General features: G+C 47.3%; 1 protein-coding gene across 3 annotated transcripts in view; it reads right to left on the reverse strand.

Annotated features, from left to right (window-relative positions):
- The window catches only part of FRMD4B (FERM domain containing 4B), a 127,149-nt gene that overhangs the window by 68,040 nt on the left and 42,056 nt on the right, over positions 1-17,053 (reverse strand). The window contains exon 1 of one of the 3 annotated variants that reach the window (XM_062008399.1): positions 14,338-14,575. The exons of 1 other annotated variant lie outside the window; for it this stretch is intronic. In XM_062008399.1, the coding sequence (XP_061864383.1) occupies positions 14,338-14,499 (162 nt within the window). In that variant the 5' untranslated portion in view covers positions 14,500-14,575. Of the gene's footprint in view, positions 1-371; positions 389-14,337; positions 14,576-17,053 lie in introns of those variants that run through there. One more of the 3 variants, XM_062008401.1, reaches the window with a different exon arrangement.

Below are 17,053 nucleotides of genomic sequence, written 5' to 3' on the forward strand. Positions count from 1 at the left end.
AGTTGTGCAGAATTGCACAGGTTACTTCCATCAGCTCCTTGCAGGATAACCACGTGAATTTAAACTTCACCAGCAGGTAAGACAGACAGATAACTCCAGAAGATATTCTACAGGAAGGAAAGGACCTGCACTGGTGCATCCAGTCATGAGAGTGAAAGAGGAATTGTTTTCACTAAATCAATGGCCAACACACAAAGCCTTAAACCTGCAGTTTTAAAGGCGAGAAATTGAGCTGCAATGCGTCATTAGGACAGGGATTGTAAACACTGGATCATTTGTTTCTGAAACAGGCACACCACAGTGGCTCAAGCAGTCAGAACACCAAAGAAAATCCCAGGGATAACAGAAGAGTGATATTCCCATTCACTTACGATATGCTTGTGGGTCAGTTCAGAAATGCTGTCCCTTTGCCACAAGGATCCAGCTTCCACGGAGCCTGTTGCATAGGAGTCCCAAAATCCTCCTGTCCTGCCTTCGACCATGGATTCAGAGGCAGCAGTGCTGCTTTGCAGGTGCAGGAGCCCAGAGAACCAGCCTTGCACTTGAAATTCATCTCAAAATCCCTACCGTAGCTGCAGTTAATCATCTACAAAGCACCACCAGTAATTTCCTGTAAGGCTTTTTTTCCCCATCATCTAACTCAGAGGTCTGTAAGAGATTTCAAAGCTTAAGACTGAAGCCTCTACACTGACCTCAGATTTTCATTGGCATTTTCAGACCTGAAGGCACTTAGGATCAGATCCTCAGCTGCCTTAGATCAGTGTTGCTTCACTGACTTTGATACAAGCAGTTGGGCTTTTATCTGGCCTGTAAACATGCACAGCTTCATCAACATTATGAAATAAGCTGCAAGAATATATTGCAATATGGAGCTGCCCTAACTAGGCACATCTCAGGAAAATAAAAGCCTTTGCCTGTCCTTCTGGAAGGAAGGGGCCTGCATGCAGCTGGGGGAGGAGGGGAAGAGGGGAAAAAGTTACAATGGTTTAAATGACCTCAGAGTTTCCTGGTGTGTCTGTCGGGAGAGCAAAGCCTTGTCCTGTTCCAGCACTTGGAGTTGCTCAAAGCTTTATAGAACAAGCAGAAAAAATAAACAGGAGCTTGGTTTTATACCAGCATTTCTATGGAAACTTCATAAAGGATCTGCATAGATCTCCAAAAATGCCTCCATGCTTTTGCCTTCTTGCCAGCCTGTTTGCAGCCTGTACATCCTCCCTGACTCAGTCTAGATACCCACATCCAACAGTGGGAGGTGCTCAGGGGTACACAGGTAAGTAGGAGGTTGGAAATGCTCCACTCTCCCATAGCTGAAGATCTGGGGAAGGGCAATGCACCTCCATCCTACTGCCACATCACATCCCACTCTGCCTCTCCACCTCCTTTGTCAGCAGGAGCTGCAGCACAAGAGCCCCCAAATGATATCTTCTCTGCATAATGGCCCTCCCCTTGTAGTCTCCTGAATTCACTGGTACCTCCTGCAAAATACAAAGGGTTGGCTTTGGGTCCAAAAACTGAGCTTTCCCCCTGGTCTCTGCACACATCAGCCTAGGCACTTGGTGGGTACCACTGTGGCCCCACAGCCTGGCTCATGTAGATCTGATAAACTTGCCATGATCCCTTTGAAGGCATCAGCTGAGCTTCCACCAGCTTTACAAGGAGCAGGCCATGTCTCCAGACATGCTGTCCCTCCTTCCTAACCCTCACATCATAAAGAAGCCTTTGGCTGAAGTTCTGTCTCTGATGCAGTGGATAAATTTTGCCATTAACTTGGACAGTGCCAAGGCTTTGCCTTAAATCATTTGTTATCTTGCTATTAACCTCAACAGAAGCCAGTATCTGCTTAATGTTAAATAGCCATCAATGCACTGAAGTGGCTGGTTTCACCCTTTGTGCCATGGCAAGCCCCATGTAGGACTCAACTCATCTCACCAAGGTGACTCCAAGTGCCACCCTCTGTCCCTCCCAAAGACTGCAGAGCCCACACCAGCCCTGCACACTCCCCTCCCAACACTCACAGGGTATTTAGCCACAGTGACTGCAGGGACTGTACAGAGCAATTCCAGATCTCAGTGTCCCCTCTGCTTCCTGCTTCAGATTCAGTCAGGCAGGGACAGACACTCGAAGACCCAACTGAATGTGACATACACAGAAATCATGTTTTCAGATGAGACAGGCTAGAGAAAACTTAAGTGCAAGCTGGCACAAATACCCATTTGACAATGCTTTCCCTGGAAACATTGGCTCTGCTGATGTTTGGCAAAGAGTTAGAGATAAAACACAGTGCTTGGAACAGGGGGCCAAGAGGCTCTCTGGGTTGTATGGCACCTTCCTGAAATAGCCACATGAACTGAAGATATGATGAAAAAACTGGCTCCTGCAGAGTATCAACTGACTTGCCTGTAAGCCCCACCAGCTGAGCCAGTAAAAAAATCCTGGCAAAGCAAGAGCCCAAGTGCTCTCCCTCACTGCAGGCACTGTGGCTGTTCAGGGCCAAGTGCCAATGCACTTTCCATGTGACTCTCCTTTGCCCATTTATTGCATTATTTCTCATTGCAGGGGATGGCAAATCTAAGGGACTCTTTCACTTGCTCTGCACAGGAAAACAGACACATTAGAAAAATTCCCACTTACTGGAGCAGATCATAGGGCTCTAAATTTCCTCCTCTCTCAAATTGCTCAAATGCAACACATCTGGAGGGCTGCTGCTTCTCAGTTTCTACCAGGAGTATGCAATATAGAAACTAACCCTTCTCTTCCCCACAAGGAGCCATTGCAATATGAATCCTGATGCTACCAATAGTGGTTTCACATCCTGGCTGCTTCTCCCTCCCACACAGGAGTGCAGGGGTTGTTTGCCCATCACCAGCACACCAGCATACAGAGAAGTGTGCTACAAGTGTGCAGGCAACAGCAGGTCCCACAGCACAAGGCAGAAAGATACACTGCTCCAGAAAAGCCTTTGCTGGCTACATTGGCCGCAGGCTTTTGAGCTGACAAGTGGCATCCAGACAAGATCTCAGCTCTCTTGATAGGGCTGAAGGCCACAGGATCTCACTGGTAATGTTATCAGTGGATGTTGAGCCCCTCTGACAGAGGGGGAGAGGCTAGCCACCTTCTTGAAGGAACAGCCCCCTTGTTGCACCAGTATTCTTCTGTTAAGGGCATCTCATACTCAAAACCAAAGCATTCCACGAGGCCTGATGTTACTGTTCCTACCAGTTGTCTATTTAAAATATCAACAAGAAAAGAATAGACAGGCAACAGTACAGCTAATCCTAAAAATCAGGAACACTAATAGGAAACAATCAGTGAAAATCTGCCACAAATATCAAGTCAATGAAAGACTTTATCCAACATCTGCTTTCCTTGGCAGAACACAGCTAATAAATTCACGTCTGGTGGGGACGTGCTTATCACCAGCAGTGCTGAGACACCACACTCAGGTCATTACTGTGCACAACCCCACGGTGATGCTTTGTTCCAGTGCAACCCTCTGGGAATTCAATGGGGGAAAAAAAAAGAGCTTGTGTGATCAGAGAGCTTTCCTGATACTACCCAAAGCAGCAAATGTGGTTTCAGATCCAGTAGAAGGCACTATGTTCAGGCAGCAGCCTCCCCTACCCAGTGGGGCAGGACCAGACATCTGCCCTCCCATAACCCTTTCTGACCTTTGTTCCCCAACCAAGAGGCTGGAGGCAAATCAGTTAAGCTCCTGCTTCTTTGCTTAAGTCTCTACAAAATAAATCTTGGCAGAGATTCTCTGGGGAGCTTTTGGTAACTTTTCCTGGTTTTTACCCCAACCCAGAAACCATCCCTGGATGCTCCTGAAACAGAAACTCAGCTTTCTCTGTCATGGGAACACTTACAGAAGACTAAATCCCCTTAGAAAAGAGCTTCCTATCCCTAGAGACACACACCCTGTCCTTGAAGCCTCTTTACATCTCCTCAAGTTCTCCCCCATCTCTCTTTGATGGCTTCTCACAGGAGGCTCCTTTGTTCCTTCTACTGCATTTCTTGCTTCTCCACCATCCACCCGGTCACCTTTGGGTTGGGTTTTTAAGGGAAGACTTCAGAGGCAGGAGGTATAGGCAGAGCAAGCCTTCACCAAATATCTGTCATCCTCTCCAGGTAGCATTGCCCTCCAAGTGCATCTTGCATCTCTTTCCCTCCTGCCCCCTCAGGATTCTTGCACTTGTTTCATACCCCATCCTGTCCCCAGACTTTTGCAGCCACTCTCTCGCTTGGCAGCAGCAGCCCCTCAGGAAGCCCAGCTGCCAGCCTCCAACAAGACATGAGGTCAGCAGGCAATGAAAAAAATACTTGTTTTAAAAAGAAGGCTGTATCACAAGTCCTTCTGAATCAACTTTAAACCTGTAACTCTTAAAAAATGCAAAGAGCAAGCAAATAAACCAAGAAAAGCCTGAAAACTTAAGCTCCCTGGATGAAGCCAAAGCTATGTGTATTGGTTGCAGAGAGCACTGAGCAGTGTTTCAGGGTGGTGCTTGTGGCACTCAGGGGTTTCACAGATATGGACCACTCCAAGCTCCACTTCTGACGTGAAAGGAGGACTTTGAATCAAAGGCTTTTTCTCAACAGCCGTTAATGAGCTCCATGTGCACTGCTGCATCTCCAGTGCCAACCTCTTCAAGAGGGGTTTTTTTGGGGCAAGAGGGGTGGGGACCTTACTGATGAGATTTAATAGTTACATGCTGAAAGGAGCTACTGTACCAGGCACTGACAGGACTTATGAATCTGTGCTTTGTTCAGTTTAAATCATATCTCAGAGCAGCCTATAAGAGTAATCTCTGAAAATGGAGGTTTTTCTTTAACCAGAAATTACAGACCTGCTCTCCAGCTGCAGTAAAGTTACCAGAATGAGGCTTGGATTTAGCACTTTCCTAAAGCAGCCAAGGTAGCACTTGAAACAAAGGCAGGAAAAGCGGCTGTAAAGGCTGAGAGTATACAAACAGCCCCTTATCTCTACAATGGAGTGCAAAAGATACAAGGAAATTTGTATGGACTGGTCTTTCAGGGCAAAAAAATGAGCAAGCAAAAAGGTTTCAGCCTGCACAACCAAAGTACCTCCAACTGACTTTGCTCTGTGCTGCTTTCTGGCTGTCTGCTCTCCTGCACTCACATCCCTATGATGTTTTAGTTAGGGCACAATGTAACAGCACTAAACTAGGTGATCTGTTGCTGATAAGCATCAGAAAAGTAAAGCCTCTTACCTTAAAGCCACCTGTCCTCCTGGTTTAAAAGGGCTGCAGAAACCCAAGAAGCATTCACCAGTGTACATGTAGTAAGCTTTTGTGTTTTCTGGATATTGAAGCTGGGGGAAGAAGGGTGACACGATCCTGGACTTCTTCCTTTGCCACAATCTCAAGGAAATGACCTTCACGTTTGTTGCTTTGATTACAGAGTCAGAAACAAAAGCCTTTCCAGTGTGAGTCAGGGGACACAAGGGCTGAAACACCATTGTTAAAAATGGAGGCGAGCTGGGAAAGCATTACAATGTGGTGGGGTTTTTGTTTCCCCTTCCTTTGTAATATTAACCCCTTTATTATGAAATAAAGCCAAGGTACCAAACTGAAGGCATAGCACAAGGTGCCAGCCTCAGGGCAGTGAGACACTTTGTGAGACCACAGGTCCCTGTCTGCTCTGCAGCCAGATGAGTATCCCATGCCAACAGCTCTCTGCTTGTTGGGAGCTGCCATGGTCCTCCAGCTTTTCCACCTCACAGGTCTTCTATCCTTCCAGCCAGGGGACAGATGAGGCCTTTATGCTAGAGCTCAGCACAGCACCACCACTTTCAACCCCTGGGCTGGGGGGCTTAGCTCTGCATCAGCCAGAGGGAGCTGAAGGTACATGGGTAAAGGAAGAGAACCAGAGCTTGTCCTCTCAGCACATCCATCCTCATTTCACCTGCTCACCTCTTCCTTGCTGCAGACAGCCCCAGGTCAAGTGCTCCACTGGATTTGCCCAACTCCTTTCCAAAGCACAGGATTGCTGTCTGACATGGGCTACTGCATGTTGGGGAAGGAATCAGGAGCACAGAGTTTACACAACTGGCCATTCATCTGAATTTGTTCTGGGGCCAGCGTTGTTCCCCAAGAGTGCAGTTTGCTGCTGGCAGAGGTGCAGGAGGAAATCATCTACCTGTTGTTCTGCTGCTTCCCTTGCAGGACTGTTTTCTGTGTGCAAAACACCAAGTTTTACTTGATCTCCCTGACCTCCTCTGGTGCATCAACCTAGCAGCCTTCCCACACCTCTGGGCTTTGATGCAGCAACACTAATCATGTAACTGTGTCAGGCAGAGCACAGGCATCACAAAAGGCACAAAACCTGACCTCTTCTCCAAAAGAAATGTCAAATAACTATGTAACATTGCTTTCATCAAAAACAGAATAAACAAAAGAGAACTGAAGAACCATATACCCAAATCCAGGAGCCTGTAACCTTCAGAGCTCCAGTCTGACCTCCAGGCAGGTAAAAGAGGCACAGGACCTCAAATTCACACATAAACCCCCTAAAATATCAGCCTGTTTCTCCTTTGCAAACTTAGTTCAGTGTTATTAATCTTCTTTTATGTGATATGAGTATGGGTACCTGAGCTTTTAAATCGCACCACTGACTCCCCTCCTCTCTCTGCATTGATTATGTTAGGAAGACTGATGCCAAAGCAACTATACAGCCCAGGACCACACTGTCTAATGTGGGCTGGAAGAGACAAGGTCAGGGGAACATCACAAAATGCTACCAGAGCAGGGACAGGAGCTCTGGACACACACCAAGCCAACCTCACCTGGAAGCAAGAGCAACCTCTTCCCTTTAGCTGGATGCTCCTCTTCAGTTGTTTATGCTCCCAACTGAGCAGTCACTACACAGAGAGAGGACAAACTACAAAGATTTTTCCACCCCAATTTTTATAAATCATGGATCTATTTTAACAGAAAAAAAAAAAAGTTCAACACTTGGATTAAAATCACTTTCTTTTCTCCCACTCCTCAGAGCTACTGAGCCCTCTTGGCCCCCTGAACTCCCTCAAAAAGGAAGCTCTGTGCACTAAGTGACCGAGGCCAACACCAGGCTCCATCAAGCTGCAGAGCACTGTGTGAGGCCAGAGCCTTACTGATGTGACTGGGAAGAGAAGCAAGGCTGAGGCTACCTCTGTAAATTCCCATCAATCCAAACACCTCCAGAGGGCAACTCACCTCAGCTACCCCAGACACCTGGGATGCAGTGAGGTGCCAGAGGTGTCTCGCCCTCTCTGTTTAATGCAGAGGAACTAGCTTTGATCAAATATCCACCTTTTTAAATAGCTGCAGACAAAGAGGGTGGGTTTTTTTTCCCCAAAGTTACTTTGGAAAAGCTAACAGTCTCATAGTTGTGAGACTACAAAAGCTCTCCACACAATGCTCAATATTACAGCTTTCATGACAAAAAAGACCACATAAGCTGGCCTCACATCAGGCAAGAGGATGCCAGGTCAGGTCTAGCCAGCTGGTCCAGACTGAACCAGCAACTTAAGGGGTGGCAGCTGAGACAGTCCAAAATACTCTCCCAAAACTAACACACTTGCATTTGTCTCCAAAACAGACTCCAAAGCCCCAAAATAAGATGGAAAATAGACGGTGAGTCATTTTTCCTTAGAGAAATGACGTGAAGGTTACCTGGGTGGTGCCAACTTCTGCCCTTCTGGGATAACCACAGGGACAGGAATAGCTGGAGGAAGGAAAGAGCACAGCTCCTTAAAGGATCCAGACTCCCAAACACAGATCTGAGTTAATTCAGCTGTACTGTGGGGTTTTCTTTCTACACAAGAAAAAATAGAGTTTAAAAGAAATACAGTATCCCCATGAGAGGTTCCAGCAATGGGAAGCTGTTGGAGTCACAAGAGTTGAGCTGGGGGAAGTCTATGTAACTCACAAGCTACCAGAAAAGCAGATGCAATGTGCTTGACATTAGAGAGGAATTACTGCCACTTTTGCTAGGGCTTAGCAACCAGCAGCTTGCAGGGCTGCTGAGGGCACCTGCCCAACCGGATTCCTGATGGGCTTCATCTCCACCAACATACTTGCTCTCCCAAAGCAACTGTGGCAACCAGACACATCCAGTCTGGCATCAGGCAAACAACTCTACATTCAGTGTGACAGGGATCTCTTTGCCTAGGGCAGCCACCTTTCTGGAGTGATTATTCCTCTCATTTTTTTCCTATCTACAATCTCAGTTTTCCTGTCCTATTGCACTTTTGCTGCCTTTTTTCTTTCTACATGTTTCTTTTCCCACACTCTCTTGCAAGTTCATGTGCAGTTTGCAGCATCAGGGGTTTTCACATTCACCTGAATGGGGTCAGAATGACAATTTTGTTTATTCTATAGTCTCTCTCATCTCCTCCCTTGCTTGCACAGCCTGTACTTTTCATGCTATGCAATCTTGCCCTGCCCTCTCCTGCTCTTCTTCCAAAGCTTCTTTTACTCCCATCCTCCGGGCCTTTGCCTTCCTCACCCCTGCACAAGCCAGTATCGTGCCTACATGAGATACCAAGAAGCATGGCCTTCAAGCCATACACTCTCAGCCCAGTTCACATCACCCTACCTAGAAACCACTGGCCCAAGGAAAGGTAAAACCAGGATGCTCAGAGAGCAGCACAGCAGCAGCCATGCAGGGTATGTGCTGCATGCAGTAACTTCTCCATCAGCACTCCCAGCTCTGCTGGCACCACACGTTTACACCCAATACAAAGCAGGAAGGTGAACACTGGGGCACCCATCACTGAGATAGCATCTATTCTGCATCAGCTGGAAAAGCAACCATGGAAACCATCACAGCCCTAAATCTCATGTTGCTTTGACTGTCAGTGACAGCCTTTAATGGCTAAAACAAGACCTTTCAGGCTGTTCACAGCATTTTGATGACCCTTATTCTTCCCACCTCTTCTTCCCCAACACAGAGTTGTTGCATGTTTAAATGAATGACAGGCCAATTAGCAGGGAAAAGTGTACATGTGTATTTGTGTGTGGGAGGGTGTTTAAGCTAATATATTCCAGCACTGATAGCTTGATCCTCTTTGCAGTCTCTGAGAATGAACTGGCCTCCATCTGTACAGAAGATTAGCAGAATTACTAATCACTAATTATGACTCAGAGGTTTTAAGAGCAATGCAGACTGTACAAGGGTGGCCTGATTTTTAGAAAGTGAAGAGACAAAGATAGCACAGTGTTATTTTAAGCACATGGACAGTCCATTCAAGTCTGCAAAGAACCCCAGTAACAACGGTAGCAAAAGCAGTGACAGAGAGCTAATCACACAGGACAAAAAATGATGTATGGAAAAACCAGCATGTGCCTGCAACACTTCTCATTTACCTTTTCACAAGCCTCCTGTCCAGCCAGAGCATTCTGACCAGCCTCTCTGCACAAGACCAAAACACAGCCTTATCCAGCGAGGCTCATACAGCAATACCTTTGTACAGGAGCCTGCCTCTGAAAAGCGGCTCCAGCGACATTTGAAATCCAACATATTTGGTGAGCTGTGTCAGAGCAAAGAAAGAAAATATTTATCCAGGCCAGAGCACTTAGTGAATAGAAGGCACTGTTTGAAACTGGCACCGTGACACCCTGAAGGAAGCGAGATGAAGTTCGCAGTCTGGTTGTGAAGTTGTGTGCTAGGGAAGAGGGAGGAGCAGGACAGAAGTCATATTTGTTTGAATAAACTCTGTTCAACAGAAACATCTATATCATGAGCTCAAATGGAAACATGTCTGGCACAGAGCTTTGGAAAGCTGCTGTTGGAAGTGGGTAAAGCTGACTAACTCTAAGCCGTTGAGAGGCAGTGCCCAGAGCTGGTCTTTTTCTCAGCTCTGCAAGAGGCTTCCCTGAAGCTCCAGCCACGAGGAAGCCTCCACGTGCCATGGTTGCATGTGATGGGGTTTTCAAGCAGAAGCAAAGCTCTGCAGGTGATGTAAAAGTGGTGTCACAGTACTAGATCAGATCTCTTCAGAAAGAACATCATCTGGATGGAAGCTGGCAGAATAAAGCTTTTCCAGAGCAATGGGTAATCCCCAGTGCCTGAGTTTAAATCTTTGAAGGGGCACATACTCAGCATCCTCTAAAAAAAGGCTTCAAGCTTCCCTTAGAAAGCCCTGACCTGTAAGAATACCTGAGATGCTTCCTCTGAGCATCACTCCCAGATTCTGCCTGCTGTGGAGGAAGGAGAGCTCTGCCCTGACAACACAGCTCCCTCTCACCGCTCCAGCCCGCCCTGTCGTCATTGTGAAAAGAGAAAGAACAAGGGATCTCCAATTTCTAGTCAGCAATTTCTTATAATGAAAGGGAAGGCGTGGCAGCAGAGGAAACATGGTCCTCACTATCCAAACTAACTACGTTAGCAGCATAGGAAACAGAAGTCAACCGCTTCCTCTCCTGCTCCTCCACCCCAGGTACGTAGGGGCTGGACACATGTTACAAAGCTTCATCAGCAAACTTTTGTCACTTCACACAGAGGAAATGATCTTTTGGAGGTTAAAAAGAACTCAGTCCAAAAAAAACCCACATGAATTCAATTGACACTTCTACACCAGAGATGGTTAGCTGAATTACCGGTGTGACTGAACAGCTCAGTGGCAGAGATGCTCCCAGACCAGGTTTCATGTCTAAGAGATACCAAACACAATGTGTCATCATGTTCTGCTGGGAGTTTGGGGATAGTTTGCCTGGCTTCTTTTTTGCACTTTGCATCAAGCAGAATGACTGACATGCATTTTAACCCCATTGCTAAACCATCACTTGACCCATTTTTAAAAGAGTTAGCTGCATTATCAAATAGACTTTGATCCCAGTGAAAGTCAGGCCAGTGGTAGCACCAGCAACTAAACACAGGATAGGTGTTGATGCTGAAAAGTTTTGGCTTTGCTGCTGCTTATTAACCTCATTTCTACAAAAACTTCCCTTTGTTCTACTGCTTTATAATTAAATCTAAGACAGGTGGCCTATAAAAACAGCACATGGAGAGCCCTGCCAAAAGCTTCATTTTAGAAGAGTATCAGGACACCCCGAAGCGCAGCATTGTCCTGTCGTGGGCATCAGGAAGGGCTCTGGGAAGACCCCCTCCCTCCCAAAGCCTACCTGGCAGGTCAGAGCACTGAATGCCAGATCTCCACAGATGCAGTCCTTGCTCCTGTCCCTCATGGGAAATGGGTACCTTTGCATGAAGCCTTCTGTGCTGAATTCTCACCTAGGATTATTTTCCAAGCCTTAAGAGGCCCAATATCTCATATTGACTTGCTACAGCTAGAAAGATCTGTGCCAGCTCCCCCATCAGCTGTCTCAGCAAGTCTCTTTTTTTTCCTAGGACAGGCTTTCAGATGCTCTCTGCCATTGACAAGACAATGTTCCCTGGCATATAACCCAAGTGCTCACAGAGAGGATAAATCTACATACTGTACAACCTTCCTCTTCTTGCATGGTTGAGAGGTTATTTCAGAGTGAAACGGGACACCCCATCAGCACTTGGCTCACAAACTCCTCCAGATGAATTGGCTCTGGGCAAAGAGGACATCCTCTCTCTTTTGGCAGGTAAGACAGATGATGGCAGTACCCTGGAGCACAGCAGCATGGGGAAGTGCCTGAGCTTGGCTCACTGGGCTGAGAATGAAGTCCTTGCACTGGGGGCCAGGTAGATGGAGCAACAGTTAGTACAGCATTGGAAGGTGTTTCCAACACACATATCCTAGAAACCAGAAGGCTAAAGAGAAGATGACTGACAAAGGCTGATTTGTTCTTGTTGGTTTTCTTGTACTTAAAGCTGCTAAGGCAGGTAAAGGCCTCATGCTGGCAGAGAGGATTTCAGACAGCTCTGCCCGCGTGACAAACTCAGCACCTGCTGACTTCAAAAGACATAGGTGAGAGCCCTGTGTGGATGCAAGAAGGTGTTAGTGGATTCTCCATGTTTGAATTCAAGCTTATAACTCCTAGGAGGCTAGCAAGCATTTTACATTTAAAAAGAGAAAGACCAAAACCCCACCACCACAACACCAAAGCTAGCAGCCCTGGGACAAGAAATGCCGCTACATTTCTTTTCCCTGCGGTAATGTACTGATGATTGAAAAGACCTACCAGTAACGTCCAACTCACCCCAAAACAGCCTCTGACCTACAAAACAACAGTGATCTCAAATACAGATATTGCTCCACTGAGCAAGGGGAACAAGTGTAATGCAGCATGGCTCAGACTACGTCTCTCTAAGCACGGGTCACGCAGCCACTGCCTTGAGGTGTTTGCATTGCTTGAACTGTTTAAGAAAGGAAAAGGAAAGTAATATTTGATTCAACCTCCCGTAGGGCTCTGATATCTAAACAGGCTGGTGGCATTTCTTGCTTTGTGCTCAGTCCTGCACCTACTGAACTCAGCCAGGACATGGCCAGTGGTTTTAACAGCAAAGAGGCAAGACATCAGCACAGAAAGCAACGTGTTACGTAACCCAACAAGGAAGAGCTGCAGGGCATTCTTTCAGCCATCTCTTTAATACACTCCAAATTACCACTATGGAATTCCTGATATAGAAATGTCTTCTTGCCTGCTTTCACCTCGCAGGGTGACCCTCAGAGCCATAAGCATGGAGCATCAGGTCACTGCGTGTCCCCAGCAGTCTGATGGTGCTCTCCTTGTGGCGGTGACAAGTTGTAGGCAGAGAGAAGCAGGGAAAAGGCACTGTCCCTTCTCCCCCTGGCTCAAAGACTGCCTGGAAGGATGACAGAAGGACCAATTCCCTCTTTTTACCCATTTTCACATCCCCACTTTAGGAAACGGGTACAAAGTCAGCAATGCTTTTCCTAAAGATGACAGATTAATCCACCAACAGCCACTAGGACACAAAGTTTGGGCAGAGATACAGTCATGCTTTGTTTTGGAAAATGAATCTCTTTTCACTTTGAGCCAAGGACCAGAGAATCGTGGCTGAACAGCCTGAAAACAGCTGTTGTCAGAGCTGGTCCTTAGACAGCCACTGTCCCAGGCCTGTAGGGATGGGGTTTGCCTCCATGGGGATGCAGGAGGGGGTGAAGACAGTCAGAGCTCCACGCTCTCCACATGAATGAACTCCAAAAAGTCATATCCACACAGTACAGGTGTAGGTGGATTTTATTTCTAGAGAAAGAAAAGAGCCAGGGCTGCATTCCATGTTTCTTCAAGTGAGTAAAGGAGGGCAAACAGGGAGCAATGATGCCCATGCTCCTGGATTCCCTAACTGCACGATTCATCTCTCAAGTAACATGTGTCACATACCACAGAGTGTTTACAACTAGCATCTGCACAAGATGCCAAGATGCATTTGAGCATTTGGAAGCACTTCTATCACAGTGAAGACTTTCTCCTTCTCCTGGGCATACCTTAAAGCTAAATAGCAACAGATCCCTTTCGGATTAAAGAAGCACAGATGTCCTTTTAGCATGACTTCCCCATGGAAGTTACATTCTGATGATTCTAGAGAGATGTTTGCTATAAGCTGTGTCATTTTCTGTATTGCAACACACCAGAGAGAGGAGAGAAGCAGCTTTGAAACATTCAACACAACCTAGCAAACACTCACGCTGACACTGTGACCAGACACATATCACAAGTGTACATGTGAGAGCAAAATAAATACACTCACAAAAAATCAGTAACTGCCAACAAAAACACACTCCACAAAGAGTGACACCACCTGAACTGCAACTGGATACCACAGTAACTGCAAGGACTGGGCTGTATTTTTTGCCTGCAGGAAGAGGAGCATCCCAGTTGTTGTTTCAGGACTCATTGCAGCTCCCCCAAGTAGCAATCCCTTTGCAATGCAAAGTACTATCGCATTACAATCTGCCACTATTCAGCCACACAAACACAAAGAGCAGAGAAAGCCACAGTCAGTCTCTCCCATGGCAGTATGGCTGTGCTGGGTGCCTGATGGCAGCACAGGCACATCCCAAGCACAAGGATGGTGGTGGCAGGGAAAGGGGCTCTGAGGGGCTGCATTAGTGGGTGCATTTGGATAAACTGGCTGATAGAACGCACTTCACATCAAAATCTCTCCCCCAAGCCCTGAATTCAAAGCAGACACTCAGCACTGGCTGTTTGAAAGCACTATGAGACATGAACTCAACCTCAGACTTTAAACCTGATGAGTATCCCCTGAGCAGGGCTGCGTGAGCCCTGGCTCTCCCCCGCTGCCCCTCACCTCGCCTCGCGCCGGCTGCCTCGCCCGAGCTGTGCACACCTGGGAGCCAGGCAGGTGAGCGAGCACGTGTGCAGCAGAAGGCACGACGCTGTTTCTAGCCAACCCTGGGGGGTTCCCGGCGCTTCTTACCTGGTAGACATCGCGGAGGCCGCACCACGCTCGCAGGGCTTGCCGGCATGCCCGCAGCCGGGCAGCGTACCACCGCCGCAGCGCTGCCACCGTCACCGTCCAGAGGAAGCGGCTCCCGCCCAACAGCAGATCCTCCACCCCGCACATCAACACCGAAGCCATGAGCTGCTCCGGCCGCAACACAAAACCCCCGTCCCGGCTGGTTGCTCTCGCTGGCTCCCGCTCCCTCGTTCAAACGCTTGGCATGACGGCGGCTCGGCTTTATACAGCGGGCGGAGGGCAGGGGTGTTGCACAGAGCCAGGGTCAAGTCTTAAAACAAACTCCTCTTTCACTGCGCTTCCTGGGCAGATTCCCAGGCATGCCCTGGCCGCCGGCGCCTGAAGCCGAGCCAGCAGCTGCAGTAGCTCAGCCCTACCAGCGGCTCACACAGCAGCCTTGTCCTTCTTAGCAGCTTAAATAAATCTCTGTTAAGCTCCAGTAGCTACCACTATGTTTTCTAATTAAATTTTAACCCTTTTGCCATATGCCCCGACAACAACCCCATTTAGAGGCGGCAGGAGGAGAAGGAAACCGCTCACCGGTGGCAATCGCTGCTGCGCTCCCGTGTCACAGGCAGCTCCCGCCTAACACACGGCGCTATCTGCCTCCAACACCTCATTATCTGCCACAGAGGGAACAAAGCTGTCATCGTTTGCTCTCAGCTGATCCCATGCTCAAATTATACCCTGGAAATCCTACTTTCAAACGAAATCCCACCTCCTGGAGCCAGCAAGCAGGGGAAAGAGAAAAACCCAAAGATCAGAATGCTCCTGCAGAAATAGATGCACTAACTTCTTTTCCAGCTCAGACTGCAGCAGATGCCCACAGCACAGAGCCATCTCTCTGCTCCACGCCTTCCTGTGCTTGTTGCACAGTACTGGTTAAATGCTCAACACCTGCTAAAGAGATTATTTTGCTCTACTCTTAAACTAACTCCATTAACGCAGCACTCGCTGCATGAGAAAAACAAAGCTGCTCATGCTAGTAAAGCTCTTCACAAACAGCCCAGAGCAAACAAACACTGAAATAATGGCCCACTAGAGACTCCAGCCTTGCCTCGATACTTGGTTTAAAGTTAAGCAGCACCTTGCCCTTCTGGGGCTTAAACTCCTAATGCTGCCAAGCCGCACCTTTCGTTTGTGAGCCCTTTCATATTAAAAGCTGAGGGAGGGTAGAAATCAAAGGGCAGTTAATCTTTTTAAGACCTCCTCAGAGGATTTGTTGTTTCCTAAGCTTTTTGGGACAGAAGCTTTGAGGAGCCCACATGCCACCAGTAACATCTTGCTAAATTAACCAAAGAGTAAATTCTTGGCTAAAACCATCAGCAAGACCAGATCTGTAGAACTGATCTCTCTTGTGCAAGAAAAGGAATAAAAAGAGGCAGGAATAGCTTGCATAAAGGCTGCATGGGAAAGATAAATCCCATGACATTGCTGGTACTGCTTCCCTGGGGGTACTGCCTGCCAACAGCCTCTACATGAGCTGCAGCAGCCCTATCCCTCAAGCTCTTCATGGGAGCAAGGCACCCTGCATGCCCATAGCACAGTGCAAGTAGTCACAAACCCCATTTCATTCCATATCTATCAGAGCATCTTTGCATGCAATTCTGGGATGGAATTCTCTAGACAGATGATTGCCTGTTTCAGACAGGCTTTGGACCCATGTGTCTCCCAGCATCACATGTTTTGCTTTTACACCTAACAAAGCAAAAGCAGCTCTGCTGCACTTGGAGCTGGTGCCTATTCCCCATGCTGCCACCAGGGAGTTGAAATCTCCCCAAGCCCTGCTTCACACGGGGAGAACAACAACTATATTTCAAATGTTATTAGAAGCTGTTCCAAAGTGAGCTTTGCAGAGATACAGCTTGTTACAACAAGAAGCAAATAAAGACTTGTGCTCTACATTGAAATCCAGCATCCTTATACCCACCCCAAGAGCTTATCATGCCTTTGAACGCTGTCTTAGAGCCTGTCACCACAAAGAACTCTTCCTCCTCCTCCTCCTCCAATGCTGCCCATCCTCACTGCTCTGTGTTTAAGAGGACATTTAACATCCATGAAAATATACAAAATGGAAAAAGTTTCCATCTTCCAGAGGGGAGTAATGACAAATATCTCCAGAGAGTTATTCCAGTAACTTAAACCAGTGCCAGGCTCAGCAGCGGGTAATTGGCATTCCCTCAGAGAACGCTGCTTTGAAGAGGAATCAGCCAGGAAAAACTCCAATGGCATCGGTGCATTATGGTCAAGTCATATCCAAATTTAAACACAGAGGGGAAAAAAAAGAGAAAATACAATCTCCAAGTTTCATTTCTAACAGAAAAGAAAAGGAGCTTTGTAGTTAAAGAAATGGGGCAGGGAACAGCCCCATCCTGAGCCAGGAAAAGCCATCCAACCCACTCCACAAAGTTCAAATGCTTCTGCTCACTGCCTGCTGTCCTCAGTGCCTTTATTTTCTCTATCACTTAGCTAGATAGAAGAAACTCAGGATGGTGAGGATTTTCTCCTTTAACATGGCACAAGGAATTTCTTGGTCTGGGTTTTTCAATAGGTGTTGGATCCATGGCGTCTTTAAATTGAACTCGTGTTTTGCACAGTTACTCTTCATACTTGACAAGTCACTGTAGGCCTGAGCTATGGCCTCAAATAGCTCCATCTCATAAGGCAGAGGCCCGAG

Source organism: Colius striatus, chromosome 15 (assembly GCF_028858725.1).
Source record: "Colius striatus isolate bColStr4 chromosome 15, bColStr4.1.hap1, whole genome shotgun sequence".
NCBI classification, from domain to species: Eukaryota; Metazoa; Chordata; class Aves; order Coliiformes; family Coliidae; genus Colius; species Colius striatus.